The 19,196-nt window shown below is 37.3% G+C and overlaps 3 protein-coding genes across 4 annotated transcripts; all 3 read left to right on the plus strand.

Moving 5' to 3' along the window:
- Positions 1-2,756: 2,756 nt before the first annotated feature.
- LOC110876649 (non-structural maintenance of chromosomes element 1 homolog) lies at positions 2,757-6,347 on the plus strand. Its single transcript, XM_022124815.2, has 6 exons — positions 2,757-3,017; positions 4,366-4,562; positions 4,636-4,716; positions 4,808-5,017; positions 5,608-5,685; positions 5,756-6,347. The coding sequence occupies exons 1-6, from the start codon at positions 2,903-2,905 to the stop codon at positions 6,119-6,121; spliced, it is 1,047 nt and encodes a 348-aa protein (XP_021980507.1). The 5' UTR covers positions 2,757-2,902; the 3' UTR covers positions 6,122-6,347.
- Positions 6,348-9,019: 2,672 nt separating this feature from the next.
- On the plus strand, positions 9,020-13,510 carry LOC110876634 (E3 ubiquitin-protein ligase SINAT2). Of its 2 annotated transcripts, none has more exons than XM_022124807.2 (4): positions 9,020-9,171; positions 9,855-10,092; positions 10,920-11,306; positions 12,970-13,510. In XM_022124807.2, exons 2-4 carry the CDS (start codon positions 9,889-9,891, stop codon positions 13,291-13,293), a joined length of 915 nt encoding a protein of 304 aa, XP_021980499.1. In that variant the 5' UTR covers positions 9,020-9,171; positions 9,855-9,888; the 3' UTR covers positions 13,294-13,510. The 2 variants fall into 2 exon arrangements, with proteins under 2 accessions (XP_021980499.1, XP_021980493.1); XM_022124801.2 differs by lacking the exon at positions 9,020-9,171 and adding an exon at positions 9,178-9,402.
- Positions 13,511-15,149: 1,639 nt separating this feature from the next.
- On the plus strand, positions 15,150-18,875 carry LOC110876626 (GTP-binding protein BRASSINAZOLE INSENSITIVE PALE GREEN 2, chloroplastic). The gene is made up of 3 exons (XM_022124792.2): positions 15,150-16,482; positions 17,230-17,397; positions 18,355-18,875. Exons 1-3 carry the CDS (start codon positions 15,280-15,282, stop codon positions 18,709-18,711), a joined length of 1,728 nt encoding a protein of 575 aa, XP_021980484.1. The 5' UTR covers positions 15,150-15,279; the 3' UTR covers positions 18,712-18,875.
- The last annotated feature ends 321 nt before the right edge of the window (positions 18,876-19,196 follow it).

Below are 19,196 nucleotides of genomic sequence, written 5' to 3' on the forward strand. Positions count from 1 at the left end.
AAGCTTCGAATGCTTTGAGCAGGTAGGTCGTTGAACCAGATTCTAGCGGACCCAACAAGAGTCTGCATGAACATTAGGCAGCATTCAGCGTTCGTCCATTTTTCTATTCGAGCAGCTCCAGTGAAGATCTGAAGATGATCTTCGGGATCTTCAGTCCCATCATACGTTCTGATGTGAGCTGGCATCTTGATTTTAGACTGAAAATCATAATCAGCTATTTGTCTAGAAAAGCATGAAAGGTTACTTGGCTTGTAAGGTTTAGCCAGGTCTTCTTCGTGTCTCGTACCTACGTTGTTATTGCCATGGTTTCCCTGGGTGACAAGCACTTGATTGATAAAGTGTTGCCAGGGGAAGTTGGCCATCATCTGAGACATCATGTTGGGTATGAAGTTGAAACCTTGAAGGCTTCCCGGACCAACTGAGCAACTTACCCCAAGAGGGGTGCTGGCAACAGCACTTCGTGCTAAAGGGAGCACGGATAGGGCTTGCTCCCATGTGGTAGTTAGAGAAGTGGGACAACTGGTCACCGGGGATTGTAGGAGTTGGTCGAGTGTTAACTCGTGTCCCAGAGGAGTACCACTAACAGTTGGTTGGGAAGAGAGAATAGGATGAACAGTGGGATTTGTCATAGTGGACAGATAAGGGTGAAGGTTTGAAGGGTTGCTGGGACCGGCTTCACCTCTTGTAACGAAGGGTGGTAGAGGTGGCCCAGGAGACAACGTTGGCTCAGGTTCGTCGTAATCTAGACGAATCCTTACACCTTTTTCCCTTTCTCTGTTCACATGTTGGTTAAGAAGTGATCTTAGCTCAAGGAAGTTATTAGCGACCCCCTCGGGGGTAAGTTCAACGCGTGCCGGAGTGTCAGACACACCAACGTTGGGAGACGGAGCTCCAGATCTGGATGGGTTTGGTGTGTTAAAGGTAAGAAACTCGGGTGTACTCCCCGGAGTTGAAAAAGGCGTTGTTATTGTTGTGTGAACTTGACCACTTCCCGGGGTAGAGGTGTTAGGGATCTGGTTTACCTCTCCCGGAGATCCACTTTCTGACATGGTGGTTTTGAATGAAAGGAGCTACACGTACCAGGTCTCTTTTGAGGAGAAACAGCGGCGTAGCCCCACGGTGGGCGCCAACTTGTTGATGCAACAAACACGGGACCAAGGATGGTAGCTAAGCTGGTTAGGCAAAAGGGCTGAAGGGTTCAGTTTCGCCTAACGCAGGTCGCGGGGTCCCTCCACGTTTGCAAAACGTGGAAGGAGGTTCACTAGTATGTTTTTGTTATTTGCTTTGAGGTTCTTTCTCCGAGGCCAGCTCGAATCCAGAAAAGAAAGCAAATAGAATGAATGTGAGATGAATCAGGTGAAGAGTTGTTTGGAAGTGACAAAGAACTCTTTGAATGACTAGAGATTAAGGAATCTCTGTGTTTTTGGAATGTCTTTGAAATGTTCAGGAGCTGTCCTCTTATAGTGGAAGACTCCTCCTGAAGTGGCATAAACTATACTAGCGAGACCTGTTTGCATATGGAGGGTTTCCCCTTTTGGGGTTGAAGGCTTTGGACCCCTGGTTAATAGAGTGTGCCTGTGCAGACCTGCTCTGACTTTGTGAGTTGGTGAGCATGGGTTGGTGAGACTAGTCCTTGGACATGACTGATTACTGTTTCTCGATTTCCTCATTTTACAGCTTTTCATCCGATGAACCTTTCAACCTTTTAAGCTCTTTGCATATTAATCATTTTGTTTATCCTTGGGCTACCCCCGTCGTCAGTAGAAGTTTGGCTTTTCTTGTGTTGTAATTTCAGTATTTAATTATTGTTTGTGTAAAACAAAGGGAAGGTTCTTATCGGTCCGGTTAAATGATGACGATGATGATGTTACATTTATTTATTTTATTAAACTTAAATATATGTTACTCAAAGACTCAATGTCTTGATCCACAGCAATATTAGTGGTGAAAAGGGGTGTAAACGAGCCGAGCTGAGCCCGAGCTCGACTAGGCTCGGGCTCGGCTCGTTATGTTTTTATGAAGCTCGGGCTCGAGCTCGGCTTGGTTCGAGCGTACTTCTCTGAGCTCGAGCTTGGCTCGCGAGTAAACCCCAAAGCTCGAGCTCGGCTCGACTCGGCTCGAGCTATTTCGAGAACAACCTCAAATGAGCTAAAAGCTCGGCTCGAGCTCGTTTCAACAGCGATTAAGCGAGCCAAAGCTCGGCTCGAGCTCGGCTCACCAATGTTATCATCATCATTGTTATTATATTATATATATATAAACTAAAATTCTGTTTAGGTTCGTTTAGGCTCGCGAGCCTAAACGAGCTTTGTATTTCAGGTTCGAGCTCGGGCTCGATAACTAAACGAGCTTTGTATTTCAGGCTCGAGCTCGGGCTCGGGCTCGTTAAGGCTTGACTCTTCCGAGCTTTTAACCGGGCCGATCACGAGTAGCTCTCGAGCCTTTGGGCTTGTTTACACCCCTAGTCGTGAACTATAAAATCTTATTATTTTTTTTAGAGTTAATGGCCATTTTCGTCCCTGTTGTTTGATAGAAAATGTCATTTCAGTCAAAAAAAAAAAAAATTGCGTCAGTTTCGTCCTCAACATTTTTGAAACGTGCCACTTCAGTCTAAAAAGATACGCACCGTTAAAAATGTTAAGGACGGAACTGACGCAAGGCGTTATCTTTTTGGACCGAAGTGACAGACGCGTGTTATATTTTACACTTCCTCAATTTGCTAATTATATTATAAAATAACATATATTTATTTTCCCGCCAACATTTCCCCAATCACCGATTTTCCCCAAAATTTGCCTGAAAGGCTACGAAGAAAACTAGGGTTTCCCTCAAACCCCTCTTCACCTTCTTCATCTTGTTCCCCAAATTAGGGTTTCAGAAACTCTATTTCTACACTGGAACTATGCCGCCGTTATCATGGAGACACCATACGCTCATTCAAGCTGTGCTTTCTCGCGGCCCGCTCAAGGAGAACGACTTTCACTCCATCTTCTCTGACGTCACCGGCAAAACCCTAGGTTTTACACTCATCCCCTTTTATACGATTTTATTTCTCATAGTTTTTTTTTTAATAAAATCTGTATATTAGGTTCGTTCGCGTGCTTGATTTTGTGTAGCATAAACTGAATTTACGATTTTTTTACTCTACATATTGTGTTCGTTTCGGCAATCCCACATTGAAGTTGCTCTTCGATTTCAATACAACCACCGTACGATGATCTCATCTTCGAATTCATGCTTCTTACTTTCATCATTTATTATTATATTTATTCGTCAATTTGTTATTATATTTTTTTTATCTATTGGATGAGATTATTGTTAAAAGTTTGAAATATAGTGGGAGTTAAACATGTTTGGATGGAACAATATTGATTCTGCAGCTAAATCTCTGACAAGTTTGCATTTGGAAAGTGCTAGGGTTGACATCAAACATCAAAATTTAGGCATTTTTTTTCAAAATTTTAGTTGTATCAAGAACTACCAGACTACCAGTTGTAGACTATGCTGTCAAAAGCCCATTGGAGCGCGACTAGGCCCTTAGGCGAGGCGACTAGGCACGGTGCAAGGAAATCTGAGTGCTCCGGAAACCAAGGAGCGAGATTCATGCCATATTTTGGTCAGATTCCGACCAAACGTTGAAAATTTCGGGAAAACGGGTTTGAAATGTCCAAAATGGCTTGGAACCGGTCTAAACAAGCTTAAAACATGCCTAAACCCCAAAAAATGATATGTTTATGCTATGCACCTTGCTTATCTTGCTTTTTAAGCACCTTATGCCTAGGCCCAAGGCTCACTCTTTGCGCTTTGAGTGCGCCTTGTGCCTTTGACAACTATGGTTGTAAACGGTTGATAATTGGTATCAAACAACAAGTCAACAACCATACCCAATATAATCCCACTCATAGTCAAAAGCTATTGGTAGGGTCTGGGGAGGGTGGGAATATGTAGGCAAACCTTACCTCTATCCCAAGGGATAAAGAGGCTGCTTCCAGTGAGACCCCCAGCTCCAAAGCCACAAATAGATAGGCACCAAAGATGTTTCTAAAGACTAAAGCTACTAAACAGAAAAACATAGGGTACTAAAAAATCTTTCTACAACTACCAAACAAGGAATAGGTGAGAACATAACGGGATAAATAACACATCATATAGACCCACAAATCTTGATGATTGGTATCAAAATTTGTAGTATTTGATGATTAATTGGTATGAGACTTTATATTCTTTATTTTATTTGCAGTAAGTTTTTTTATATATGTATTTTTTGCTTTCTTTATAGTTTATTGTTCTTGGAGTTGTTTAGAGTGTAGCATTGAATTGTAAACCTTTTGGTCTCTGTAAAACCTTTATGACCCTTTTTTTCAGATTCTCATAAACGATTATTCAACGAATATCTAAAGGAGATAAACAGGGAGCTTGCTTATGTTCAGTTTGAGTTACGCGCATGCAGAAATCAATATGATGGTTTTGTATATTATGGAGTAATCAACACTGTTGCAGATGAGCAATCAAAGCTTGGAACAAAATACTCCGTTCCACAGATTGCTTTCTACAAGGGCATTGTAAGTATAATTTCGAAAAATGGTTTTTTGAAATTGTGTCGCCATTTTAATATAATGAGTTAATTCGCAACAGATTGAAGCCATAGTTCAAGATACCACAGCTCGGGGAACTATTTCCAATATTGAAGCTCTGAATATTCGGCTAGAAAACCAGGTTTTTTTTTCAAACTTTTTACCATTCTGCAAGAAAAATATTTATAGTAAATATTAGTAATCGGATTTGAGTTTGTGTATTACAATTGCAGGTTGGTTCATCTGAAATACCTCCAGCGCTCAAGAATTTCTCGATGTCTCATAAAGAGAAAGCTATACACGAATTTATTCAGGACCAATGGTTGTGTGCCACATCAGATGGTAATATTGGACTTGGTGTGAGATCGTTTCTGGATCTCCGGAGTTGGTTTCATAATAATGAAGTACCTAAATGTGATGTCTGCAATGAAGCTGGAATTAAGGTAATTTTAATAACTTGAGATTGCTGATTTTTTGAAAGAGAAATGCCGTTTTGTCCCTGAGGTTTAGCCAGTTTTGCGACTTTCGTCCAAAGGTTTGTTTTTTCGCATCTGGATCCAAAAGGTTTGAATCTTGCCATTTTCATCCGACTCGTTAACTTCATCCATTTTTCTTTGTGAAATCAGGGCTATTACCATCTTTCTAAACCTTTTTATTAAACTAAAAACATTATAAGAAATAAAGTCAACAGAGGTGGATCTTTATTTCTTATAGTGTTTTTAGTTTAATAAAAAAAATGTTTAAAAAGACAGTAGTACCCCTGACTTAACGGAGAAAAATGGATGGAGTTAATGAGTCGGATGAAAATGGAAAGATTTCAAACTTTTTGGATTCAGATGCGGAAAACAAACCTTTGGACGAAAGTCGCAAAACTGGCCAAACCTCAGGGACGAAAATGGCATTTTACTTTTTCTGAAAAGTAGTATATGGTATAGCTCTGTAAAAATTAAGGAGTTTTGTTACCATAAAATTCTTATTTATGCTTCAACAACTTTTGTTACTAAATCACGTCTTTGGTGTACATTCTTAACAGGCAGACTTATGCCCGAATGAAAATTGTACTGTTCGTATCCATGAGTACTGTCTAAAGGCGAAGTTCTCACTAACAAGGGTATTTTTCTCCCTTTTTTTTCTAAATGAATTTTGTTAATTATTGTATCCAACTATATTAGTAAATGTAGAACGAAAAGGTCTGCCCTGGTTGTGGTACACAATGGCCATATGTAGTGACAAAAGCAGAAGCTGTTGAGGAAGAAGAAGATGATACAGAGGTCCATCAGCAACCTCCTGAACCCTTAAGGCGAAAGACGTCAAGGGGTTCACGACAAGTTCAAGAAGAGGGGTTAAATGAACCATCAAGTAGAAGGCTCAAAAGATCCAGAAACAATGAAGATCAGGAGTTGGCCGGTCAATCTCAGAGTCAATCGTCAACACAAACCTTTCGTAAAGCAAAACTTGAAAAATTAACAGCTGTCGAGGTTGATAATGGTGGGCCAGGCCCATCGACAAGGAGGGCAACCCGAACTTCAACCCGATTACACCGTTAAGTGAAGTGAAGTATTATTTTTGTATTAGAGGCTAAGCCAGTTAGTTATGGACATAAGCCAGTTAGTTATGGACCGTGAATGGGTATTTTGTACATTTGTTGGTAACGATTTTAACCTGTGAAAACTAGGATGTTTTTTGTTTTGAGAAGTTTGTTAAAAAGTTTATGTAGTTATTGGAATGATGGATGTAACTATGTGGAAAATGATAAACTATGATGTTTGTTTAGCCACCAGATTAGATTAGTTATTAGTATATGTCTGGTTGCTGACTTTTAAGGTTATAATTGCTGATTGCGAAGAGAACACATGGACTATTTTGTGTGAAGTATTTAAGGTTTGTAACCAAAAGGTATTATAGTACTAAGACTATAATATTAGAAATCTATCAATAACAAAAATCTCAGAAAACAATAATAGTAACAAATAAACATCATAGAGACACGAAGATAAGAAAGAGAGTAATATGCAAAGGCAACCAAAAGTCTTTGACCTTAATCTTACGTCTACATAGAATGTTATCATTGATCATGTCTTTCGAGAGGTTCAAAACCTGTCTAATCTACTCATTCCAAATCATGTAGTAATTAATATATATAAAATTAAATAGAAGTGGTGTAAAAATTAAAAGGGAGATATCTTAGCAAATCATGGAATTATGAATCATGTGTAAGTGTAACATGGTCACCATTTTCAAAGTTGTTTTTATATACATCATGGGATGAATATGATGAGATAATTAATTAAAAAATCAGTAATCCTAATCACCTGATCTTACCATCAATCATTGAGTAAAAACACACATCATGTGTTTAACCTCACCTGGTGCAATAATATATTTTTAGAGTTAAGTTCCTGTAAAAATAAAGTTATCGTACAAAACGTACGAAGTGAAAGAAAGTCAAAAAAGTGGCGGTGGCATTTTGGTAATTATCAGCAACTTCAAAATTACTCTAGTAGAGTAATTTTGAACTTCTGTAGGGTAATTTTGTAAAAGTTCAAGTAGAGTAATTTTGGTCGTGTAGGGTAATTATCAAAATTGTAGGGTAATTATCAAAATTACACTAAACCCCCCCACCCCCCAAAAACCTAAACCCCCCCCCCCCCCAAAAAAAAACCTAAACCCCCCCCCCCACCCCCCAAAAACCTAAAAAACCTAACCCCCCCCCCCCACCCCCCAAAAACCTAAAAAAACCTAAACCCCCCCCCCCCACCCAAACTAAAAGCTAAAAACTAAACCATAAAGCTAAACCCCATAACTAAATGCTAACAAAATTACTCTACAAGACATTTCCCAAAATTACTCTACAAGACATTTCCCAAAATTACCCTACAGAAGTCAAAATTACTCTACTAGAGTAATTTGATAATTACCCTACATTTCCTAAAATTACTCTACAGATGCTCAAAATTACTCTACAGAAGTCAAAATTACTCTACCAGAGTAATTTGATAATTACCCTACATTTCCTAAAATTACTCTACAGATGCTCAAAATTACCCTACAGAAGTCAAAATTACTCTACCAGAGTAATTTGGAAGTTGCTCATAATTACCAAAATGACACCGCCACTTTTTGCTTTTTCCCTCAATGCGTACGTTTCGTACGTTAATTTTGTTTTTATTTGATCCTTTACCTATATTTTTATGTCTAGTTTAATTGTTTATTAGTAAAAAAGATTGTTTTGATAAAACATGTGAATACATCATCTCAATTTGTTGTAATGGTATTTTTACAAAAACAACTTGTGAATTTTCATATACTTGTCCTTTAAAATGTTTAAAGTAGCAGAAGCGTACAAGACGTTCAAACGAGGTCATTTTGCCTTTATATAGACACAATCAGAGGTTTTTTCTAGACACAACAACGACGAGTACTAATGATCAAAATCTTTTTAGGTATTAGCCAATAGGGCAATAGGCTAGTGATAAATGGAAAATAAATAATGAATAATATTGACTCTTTTGTGTGTCCTTATTAATTTTTAACTTTTGGTAATAATCAAATAATAGTTAGTTATATTATGCTTTTTTATCATATGTGATGGTAGTGATTTTTTAATTTCTATTTCACTTATATATGTGTATATGGTTTTAGCCATACATTTTTATTTTATTTTATCAACGTTTTGATATGAATTATCTTCTAAACCAAGACATGTCGATGTTCACAAGCTTCGTCATATACATATTCAACACATACCCAAAAACACTTTTTAACAGACACACAATAAATTTTTACAAACAACACATGTATTTTCCATTCATCCAGGCACCGATAAAGATCCCACAAAGGAAAAAATCTTTTGTTACCGAAAGTTCAACGCTCAACTTCACAACAATCATTTTGTAACTCACAACTTTATGTTTATACTCGTACAACTTTTATCTAATTAACGTTGCTACTACTCTAAACCGTATTTTCTGTTTAATGCATATACAAATACCTAGAGGTGTACAAATTGTTTTTTTTTTTTTTTTTTTTTTTTTTTTGTGGGCAAAAAACAGGTTTTTAAAACAAACCAGGTTCGGTTTTTTAACTGGGTTTTCACGATGGGAACCCAAACTGGTATAACCGGTTCGTTTCGGTTTATAACCGGTTTGTGCAAAAAAAAAAACGGTTTTTAACCGGTTTCAAAAATCAAAATCCCTAACCAGTATACTAACCGATGGTTCAGCTCGGGTTGGAACCAGTTTTTAAAAGAACCGATTTCGATCCTAAAACTGTTTTTTTACACCTCTACAAATACCCGTCGCACCGTGCCAAAATTCTATTAGCTATAAAAAATCAATGTCAAATAATAAATACATGCCAGTTTATTTTATAATGATATGACTAAAAAGTCATAATAATGAAAAGTGGAAGAAACATTAATACATTAGCACACTCTGTATACAAGAAAATGACAAGAGAAAACAACCATAACAAATGAGCCCTAAATCCTCTTAGCTGTGCACACCACATCCATCATCATTCAATTCAACCCATTTTTCAATTCATTCATTTCGATCTATAAAACTTACCCATTATTAACTCAACTCAACTCAACTCGGTGAGTTTATTAGATTACCCAAATCTTTGACTTTCTTGTTCTTCATCCTATTATACATATATACATCTATATCTATTTTTATACCAACTCCGGTTTCAACACGTCAATCCACTCTCCTGCTTAACTTCCACCTCATCACTACATGATTCAATTCAATTTCCCCCAATTATTGATGTGTAATTGATTGATTGATTAATTGGTTGATTGATCATCTAGGGTTTGTGATTAAAGGTCAGATTTTTATTGCTATTTTGGTTATGATTTTGTTGTTTTTGTGTTTCTTGATTGATTTAAAGTGTTTTTGCATCTGGGTTTTTGATCTTTTTTTAGTTTTATTGAATTTTAAGGTTTGTTGATGTCTTAACTCCCTTTTTATTAATCATTTTCTTGTGAATTAGGTTTAGCATCTTTTGTGCTAACTTGCTTGTGAATGAATATATGCTTGAATTGTGTCAGATGGGTTAACTTAGGCTTATATATATATATTTGTGAATAGTTTGGATGAGATATCACTGTTTGTTTTTGCAATTTGTATTTCCTGAAATTTTATGAAATTTCCCATTTTGTCAATTTAGGGTTTAGGGATTGTAGATTTATAGGAAAGATTGCTAATAATGATGGTTAAAAAGGGTAACATTTGATTTGTGCTTTGTTCATTTATCTGGTTTGGTTGTGATTCACAGGCGATAAAAGGTGAAACTGTAACGGCGGTTAAATATGGGATCGAATGGTAATGTTTATCAAGATGTTATTGAATCGGGTGGCGATTATGGTGTTAAATCTGCAAATGTTGAAGGCCGAAGTTGCCTGAGATTATGTGGATCGGCTGGTGCGAGACATGGAATGACTTCAAATAGCGCGGTTCATGAGTTACTCGAGTGTCCTGTGTGTTTAAGCATAATGCACCCTCCAATTCATCAAGTATGTTCTTTTGTAATTAATAATCTAATCGTTGGCGCTCGTTTTTTCCTTTGTTTGGATACATAGATTACCAAAATTTTGTATTTGGTCCCTATCTTTTCAAAAGTGCACGGATGGTCCATGTGGTTTGCACTTTGTAACGCATTTAGTCCCCAACCAATACATCTAAAGGTTTTAGCAGGTCCAAGCAAGGTTTAAAAGAACGGAAACGAGTTTGGAGGCGTTTTCCCTTCACCTCACGAGGCGTAAGCCTCGAGGCGAAACGAGGCGTAAGGCTGAGGCGGTATTAATATATAAGATATAAAAATTATATATATTATAAAAATAATAATACTAACTAATTTCATCATCAGATTCATCAAAAACACACTTAAAAAAGACATGAAATGCTTGAAATTGACACAAAAAGTCAAAACATCAAAAACAACTATCAAAATCCCCTGAGGCGCAGCTTTCTTAGCGCCTCAGCCCCTCTGAGGCGCATATACATTAAAAACATCATGAGGCGCGCCTCAGACTCGTTTTTTGGCCGTTTCGCCTCGAGGCGCGCCTTGAGGCGCACGCCTCTAACGTTTTTTAAAACCATGGGTCCAAGTTAGAGACAATATGCGTTACAAAGTGCAAACCACATGGACTATCCATGTACTTTTGGAAAAAGCTAGGGACTAAATGCGTTACAAAGTGCAAACCATAGGGACCATCCGTGTACTTTTGAAAAGCCAGGGACCAAATCCAAAATCTGGTAAACCACAAGGACCATCCGTGTACTTTACTCATAGAATTAAATTCATGTTGGATTCTAAGATACGCGTTATTATTTCATGCAGTGTCCAAACGGCCACACCATATGCGTTGTCTGTAAATCTAAAGTGCAAAATAGCTGCCCGATATGCCGGCAAGAGCTTGGAAACATACGGTGTTTAGCGTTGGAGAAAGTTGCGGAGTCAATAGAATTACCATGCAAATACCATTATTTGGGTTGCCAAGATATTTTTCCTTATCATAGTAGAATAAGGCACGAGGAAAATTGCAAGTATCGTGGGTATAATTGTCCGTATGCAGGCACAGAATGCTTTGTCACGGGTGATATTCCGTTTCTTGTTGCACACCTTAAGGCTGAGCATAATGTTGATATGCATGATGGATCCACTTTCAACCACCGTTACGTGAAACCAAATCCTCATGAAATCGAAAATGCTACATGGATGTTGACAGTAAGATCTTTTTTTCCTTCTTATCATTAAAACACTTCATTTATTCATATTATTATTACAACTTCAAATAGTAAAATTGTCGCAATTATCATTTTTTGATATTAGATAAGATGATTCTGCTTTTGAAATAAGTGGTCGAATAAATAGTATCATAAAGTTACAAAACAACTTATTATGTGTAAGTGAGCCGAGCCGAGCTCAAGCTCTACTCGTTTTTATATATAAGAAAATATATATTATTTTAGATTAAAGTACATGGATGGTACCTGTGGTATTCCAAAATTTTGGATTTAGCCCCCAGCTTTCTAAAAGTACATGGATGGTACTTGTGGTTTTCCAAAATTTTGGATTTAGTCCCCAACTTTCTAAAGTACACGGATGGTACTCGTGGTTTGCACTTTGTAACGTATTTAGTCCCCAACCAACAAATCTAAAGGCTTCAGGAGGTCCAAGTTATGGATAAATGTGTTACAAAGTTCAAACCACAGGGACCATCCATGTACTTTATGCAAAAGTTGGGGACTAAATGCATTACGAAGTGTAAACCATCCGTGTACTTTTGGAAAGACAGGGACCAAATAATTTTTTTGAAAACTATAGGGACTATCCGTGTACTTTACTCATTATTTTATTATATTAATCATTATTTTATTAAGGGTTGGGTTCATTTCAGAACTCTAAATAATTACAGAACTTTCAGAACTCTTAATAAACAACATTTTTATTTAGTTTTTTTTTAATTTTTAGAGCACTTCTATCATTTTTTACATATATTTTTATGATTACATACATGTTAAAAGTAGTTTATCATTTTTTGGTATGTAATTGTATGATTACACATATGCAAACTTGTTTTTTTACATATATGTAATTAGTTGTTACACATATATACAATTTGATTGTTATACATATGTAAACTACTCTTATAATGTATGTAATCATAAAAATACATATGATAAATGATATAAGTACCCTAAATACAGAAATTTATATATAAAATAATTGTTTATTAGGAGTTCTGAAAGTTCTGTAATTATTTAGAGTTCTGAAATGATCCTCAACCATTTTATTAATCATAATTTTATATATAATGCTTTTTATTATGTAACTATATATATTATATAACTAGAATTTATTATTTTTATGTAAATCATGGGGGCTCATTTAGGCTCATGAGCCTACTCAAGCTCAGTATGTGAAGCTCAAGCTCATTTATTAGTGGAGCTCCAATTTAGGCTCAGGCTCGACATCATTTAATTTTGACTCGATTCAAGCTTTTATTGAGCGAATCTCGAGTAGCTCACGAGCGGCCTGGCTCGCTTATCATAAAATGATAAACGTATAATTATCTATTTACCATTTTACCCTATTGTTTAACCTGATTTCGGAGGGTTTACTTCCACTTTACAAAATCTCGCTTGTTATTTTCACAAAAAAAAAAAAAAAATTAATTTTATCTATTAATTTTTGAAGTAGTCGGAATTTGTCAAACGCACAAACATCTTGATCATTTTGTCAAACCTCTTGAATATCTGCAGTTATTCAACTGTCCAAACACCTCCTATTAACTAATAGTTAGAAAATCTTAAGTTTTCACTTTCCAGTGTATTTTCACCTCCATTGAAATTTACATTCTTGCTTTTTTTTTTTTTTTGAACTGTAGATTTTCAACTGTTACGGGTACCAATTCTGTTTGCACTTTGAGGCATTTCATCTAGGGATGGCACCCGTTTACATGGCGTTTTTGCGCTTTATGGGTGACGAAAACGATGCCAGCAAATTCAGTTACAGTCTCGAGGTGGGTGCAAATGGCAGAAAGCTAAAATGGCAAGGGGTCCCGCGAAGCATTCGCGACAGTCACAAAACGGTTAGAGATAGTCTAGACGGGTTGATCATAACAAGAAATATAGCATTGTTCTTTTCCGGCGGTGATCGGCGGGAGCTGAAGCTGAAAGTGGCCGGCCGGATATGGAGAGAACAAACTTAACCACCATCACCTCCTTCCAACACAGCCATGGGTTTTTTTTTTTTTTTTTTTTTTTTTTTTGTGTAAAATAGGAAAGAAAGAAGGGTTGTTGTCTCTTGAGAGGTTAAGTCTCTCTGTAAAGGTTTAGAGAACATTTTTGCTTTTTGGATGATCTTAAACAAGAGGTCACTTTGTTTCAGAATATATAATTATATATGATGCTTTTCCTTTGTCTCAATTGCTGAGTGTTATATGCCTTATGTCCAAGGCTTGATGCAAAACTGCTATCGAGCCGGGGGTTTACCCTCCTCAGACCCTACCTTAGCTTTGCTATTGCTGGGATTTACTGAGTATGATGATGACGACGACTTTAGAATATGAAAAGTTTGAAACTTTTAGTAGGATATATTTAAGCAAGTGATTGCGATACATGTCGCCAAATACACTCAATGAGGAGACAAACGCTTCATTTTTTTCTACTTCTCTAGGGACCTTTGTGGGGATGTTACATTATCCAAATTTAAGTATAGGTGTGGACATTTGATGTGACATGGAGCTACATGACATTTATTTAAACGGATCCCCACATTTATCCAAATTTAAGTATGGGTGTGGACATTTGACGTGACATGGAACTACATGACATACTTAGTTAAACGGATCACGTTCACTTTATACTCAAGTTTTTGGAAAGGTATTTAACGTTGTTAAGTAAATTATTTGAGTAACTTTATATCAAAAAGTAAAAGTTATATAAAAGGGGGTAAGGTTTTGTAGGTTAAACACAATTGTTTTTATAGACATTTGTGTTTTGTGCTATAATTTTATAATTTCAAAGTAGTAATATGAAAAAAAAAATCAGGTATACAGGCCGTGTGTGTTGACTAGCGAGTTCATGTGTCTAATACGATTTTCAAGTTCAACCTACTAGCTGATGAACACACCTTTTAACACCCCATAATTATGTAAACAAGGGTGTTCAAAGGTATATAGCTAGGGAAGGAGTTGACTGATGGCAAGGGCGTAAATGAGTTTAGACGCATGTGAGCTATTTGAGATCTCTAAAAGCTCACCTCAGACCAAATTTAAAAGAGCCAAAGCTCGGCCTAAATGACAGTTCATTTAATAAACAAGCTCAAGGCATAATTTGACTATGCTTGTGAGCCTAAAAAGAAATACTAATTTTGACAAGGCTCGTGTTCATATAGATGAATTTGGCTAGGCTCATCTCTACTCGAGACCAACTTGATTCGACCTCGAACCGAGCCACACTTGAACAAGCTCAAGGCCGACCTCGATCCTAGATTGAAGAACACTTAATAAACGAGCTCAAACTTGACAAGGCTCACGAACCTAAATAAACTTATTATTTATATAAAAATATTATATTTATCTAACATAAAACATATAGCTACATATCAACTATTATTGTATATGTATATAAATAAAAAAGTTTAATAATTAACGTGTTGGAAAATACTTACTAGCTGAGCTTCAAGAACACATCTTAAACTTCAAAACAAAATGATCCGGGCACCAACACCTCCAACGAAATTCCAGACACGTGTTGGAGATGGGTGTTTGTTTGGACCCTCCGAAATTTCTATCGGGTCGAATGAACAATTTTGATGTGTGTAAGAATGTTTGAAAATGTTTGGTGTCAAGGAGAAATGGGTGTGTATAAGAATTTGAAATTAATCTGAAGTGACAGCTAACGTGACGCTTAAAACTGTCTAGCTATTTCAAGCTCTAACACTCTCGAAGTTTAAACTCATGATTGTTAACAACTTGAAATGTAATAATCTTTTTTCCATCATTGTTACACCTACACATTTCATCATTTTTAGTCCAATATTAATCATAACCTTAACAAGCCACAATGCGGTTAGAAGGGGACAAAAAGAATGATACAAGGTTTACACAAACACACATCCATCAACTCTTCTACCAAACCCTAAACAATCAAAAACCTCCATGGATTCACACCTCTAAACAACACACCCAAACATGATCTCCAGAAAACTAACTCCATCAAAGCTCAGGACCTTCCTCACACTCTCCCCCTTCACCACCTATACATACACAAAACCTATATCTAACCCCATCACAAACCCCCCAAAAATCCCAAATCTTTTAAACCCTACTAAAACCCTAGCTTCCCAATTCCCAATTTTCAGACCCTTTTCTTCAATCTCACCTTTGCCCCTCACAAGAGACGGAAATTACGATGAAACCACCTCTCAAACCCTTCAAATTTGCCCTGGATGTGGCATCACAATGCAAGATTCTGATACCAAAAAACCGGGCTTTTTCATCAAACCCACCATTAAAGATTCAAATTACAAGATACCCATTGACAGAAATCCAGTTTTAGACGAAACCCAGATCCCAGATTCTGTTAAAAAAGGTTTCTTGATTGAATCCGGTCAAGATTCGATAAACCCTAACCCGAAAACTGTCGAAAAACCGGTTGTGTGTGCCAGGTGTCACAGTTTGAGAAACTATGGGAGGGTTAAAGATCAAACTGTTGAAAACTTGTTACCCGATTTCGATTTCGATCATACGGTTGGGCGGAGGTTAAATTCGGCTTCGGGTAACCGAACCGTGGTGGTTATGGTTGTCGATGCTGTTGATTTCGACGGGTCGTTTCCACGAAAAGTTGCGGAATTGGTTTCGAACACGATCGATGTCAATTCTCGAGCTTGGAAAGAGGGGAAGTCAGGGAATTTACCTAGGATTGTGTTGGTTGTTACGAAAATCGATTTACTACCGACATCCATATCGCCAACGGGTTTCGAGTACTGGGTTAGAACTCGGGCTAGAGAAGGCGGAGCTAATAAGTTAACGAAAGTTCATTTAGTGAGCGCGGTAAAGAATTGGGGATTGAAGGATCTTGCAGATGATATGGTGTCGTTGGCGGGGCCCAGGGGGCATGTTTGGGTGATTGGGGCGCAAAATGCTGGAAAGTCTACATTGATTAATGCAATGGGGAAGTGTGTTGGAGGTCGAATGAGTGTTTTGACCGAGGCTCCGGTACCTGGGACCACGTTGGGGATTGTTCGGGTCGAGGGGGTGCTTCCGGGTCAGGCTAAGTTGTTTGATACACCAGGGTTGTTGCACCCGCATCAGATTACTACGCGGTTGACTCGTGACGAACAGAAGTTGGTTCATATTACTAAAGAGTTGAAACCGAGAACTTATAGGATCAAAGTGAGTAACTCTGCTTTAAACACAAGATATGTTTTGCTTTATCATGTTAGTTTTTGCATGTTGTAAATATACCAGCAAATCGTGATTTTTATTAGGAACTAGAATTAGGGCTGCAAACGAACTGAACGAGACCTTTTTCGTGTTTGTTAAAGAAATATATAGAAACGTATGTGTTCAGGAACTGTTCATGAACACTTATCGAACGAGATTTTTATGTTTGTGTTCATTTGTTAATAAAAAATGAGCGTGTTCATGTTTGTTTGTTAATTTTAGGTAACGGACGCAAATGAACGTTCATGAACACAACTAAAACAAACGAACACAAACAAAGGTTTATGAACAGAATATATAATACAATGATACTTATTAAATATTTTATTTGTCGGAACTTTGGAGTATTTAAATAAAATATAAATAATAAATAATAATGAACTATCGAACACGTTACTGAACGTTCACGAACATAAATGAATGAACACGGCCTCTGTTCATGTTGTTCATTTAACTAAACGAACGGAATTCGTGTTCGTTTGTTTATTAAACGAACGAACACAAGCGAACTTCCCGCCGAACTGTTCGCTGAACGTTCGGTTCGTTTGCAACCCTGACTAGAACCCATGGTTTTCAACTGTTCTGCAGGGGTGTTTGGCATTACACTTTGAAAGGAGTATATGATTATTGTGTTTTCAAGTTGCATATAATCATTTTGTAGTGTTTGGGACTTATAAGACTTATGTTATCAATCAGGCAGACCATTCGGTTCATATCGCAGGTCTCATGAGACTTGACATAGAAGAAACGTCAGTGGATACCATATACGTTACCGTGTGGGCATCTCCCAATCTCCCGCTTCATATGGGAAAAACAGAGAAAGCGTCTACAATGGTGGAAGATCATTTCGGTCTTCAATTACAGGTGAGATCATTCTAACCAACTTTTGTTACATTTTTATGTTCATGATAACTTCAAGAGTAAAATGCCATTTTCGTCCCTGAGGTTTCGCCAGTTTTGCGACTTTCATCCAAAGGTTTGTTTTTCCGCACCGCATCTGGATCCAAAAGGTTTGAAATCGTGCCATTTTCATTCGGCTCGTTAGCTCCATCCACTTTTCTCCGTTAAGTCAAAGGTATTTCCGTCTTTTTGGCTAACTTAAAGGGCAATTCGGTCTTTTTCATTCTATGTAAAAAGATCAAATACCCCTGAAAAAGACCGAATTGCCCTTTAAGTTAACAAAAAAGACGAAATTCCCCTGAATTAACGGAGAAAAATGGATGGAGTTAACGAGCTGGATGAAAATGGCAAGATTTCAAACCTTTTGGATCTAGATGCAGAAAACAAAACTTTGGACGAAAGTCGCAAAACTGGCCAAACCTCATGGACGAAAATGACATTTTACTCAACTTTAATCTTGATTGAGTAAATTACAAAAATCGTCCTTTATGTATGTCACTTACTGCAAATTGTGTTCTTTGTCTTCAATAATTACAGAAAACGTACCCGATGTTTGCAAACCCTTGCAAGTTATGTCCTTTAGCCCTAACTCAGTTAATTTTAGTGATTAAATCTGACCAAATGGACCCCACATGACGGTATTGACCAAATGGACCCCACATGAGAGTAAAATGACCAAAATACCCTCATGTGGGGTCCATTTAGTCAGATTTAACCACAAAAAAATAACTGAGTTAGTGCTAAAGGACATAACTTGCAAGGGTTTGCAAACATCGAGTACGTTTTCTGTAATTATTGAAGATAACGGACACAGTTTGCAATAAATGACATACATAAAGGACGATTTTTGTAATTTACTCATCTTGATTCGAGTGTGACATATGATCAACCACATCCATTTTTACCCTTTGTTTGTCTCAGCCACCAATAGGGAAGCAAAGAGTTGAGGAACTAGGAAGATGGGTAAAAAAGGAATTTCGCGTGCATGGAAACTGGTGGGACTCGAGTTGTGTCGACATTGCAGCTGCCGGTCTGGGTTGGTTCGCCATTGGGCTAAAAGGGGAGGCTTTGCTTGGCGTCTGGACATACGAGGGTGTCGATGTCACCCTTCGCGATGCTGTGATCCCGCACCGTTCGCATAACTTTGAAGTCACAGGTTTTACTGTCTCGAAAATTGTGTCAAAAGCCGATAAATCTTTGAACAAGCAAAGAGATAATGAGAAGAAGAGGAAAGTTGGTGATGCAGAAATGGAAGCCACAACTAGGGCTGCACTGTGATTTAATGCAACTTGACTTTATTTTTAAGAGGTTAGCAAAGATTTGCTTTTAATGAATGGCAAGAAGTGGTGTGTTGACATATATGCCCTTGTTATGACTGTCACAATAGCAGAGACAGAAGACATAATTCCATTTATTAAATTTTAAGTCATTGGTTACAAGCATATATATATAGCTTATAACCCTAAGGCCAAAATACATAATATTATACATACGTCGCGTATAATATTATGTGATATTAAAGTTTACGGAATGAGCCGAATGCTCAGTACGGAGTAATAGACTCACGTAATAACAATAACAATAAAAAAATATAATAACAGTATCAGTATCAGTAATAAATACGGCACGATGTAGGGCAAGTTAACTGAGGTAAATTGTATCACACAGATGTACCCATAAGCTAAACAGAGGTGACAAGCACAAAGCTTGTCACATGAGGTGGTGCGGGTTGGCCTACCCAACATCCATCTCACCCAAGAATA

The sequence above is a fragment of the Helianthus annuus genome, chromosome 1 (assembly GCF_002127325.2).
Source record: "Helianthus annuus cultivar XRQ/B chromosome 1, HanXRQr2.0-SUNRISE, whole genome shotgun sequence".
NCBI classification, from domain to species: Eukaryota; Viridiplantae; Streptophyta; class Magnoliopsida; order Asterales; family Asteraceae; genus Helianthus; species Helianthus annuus.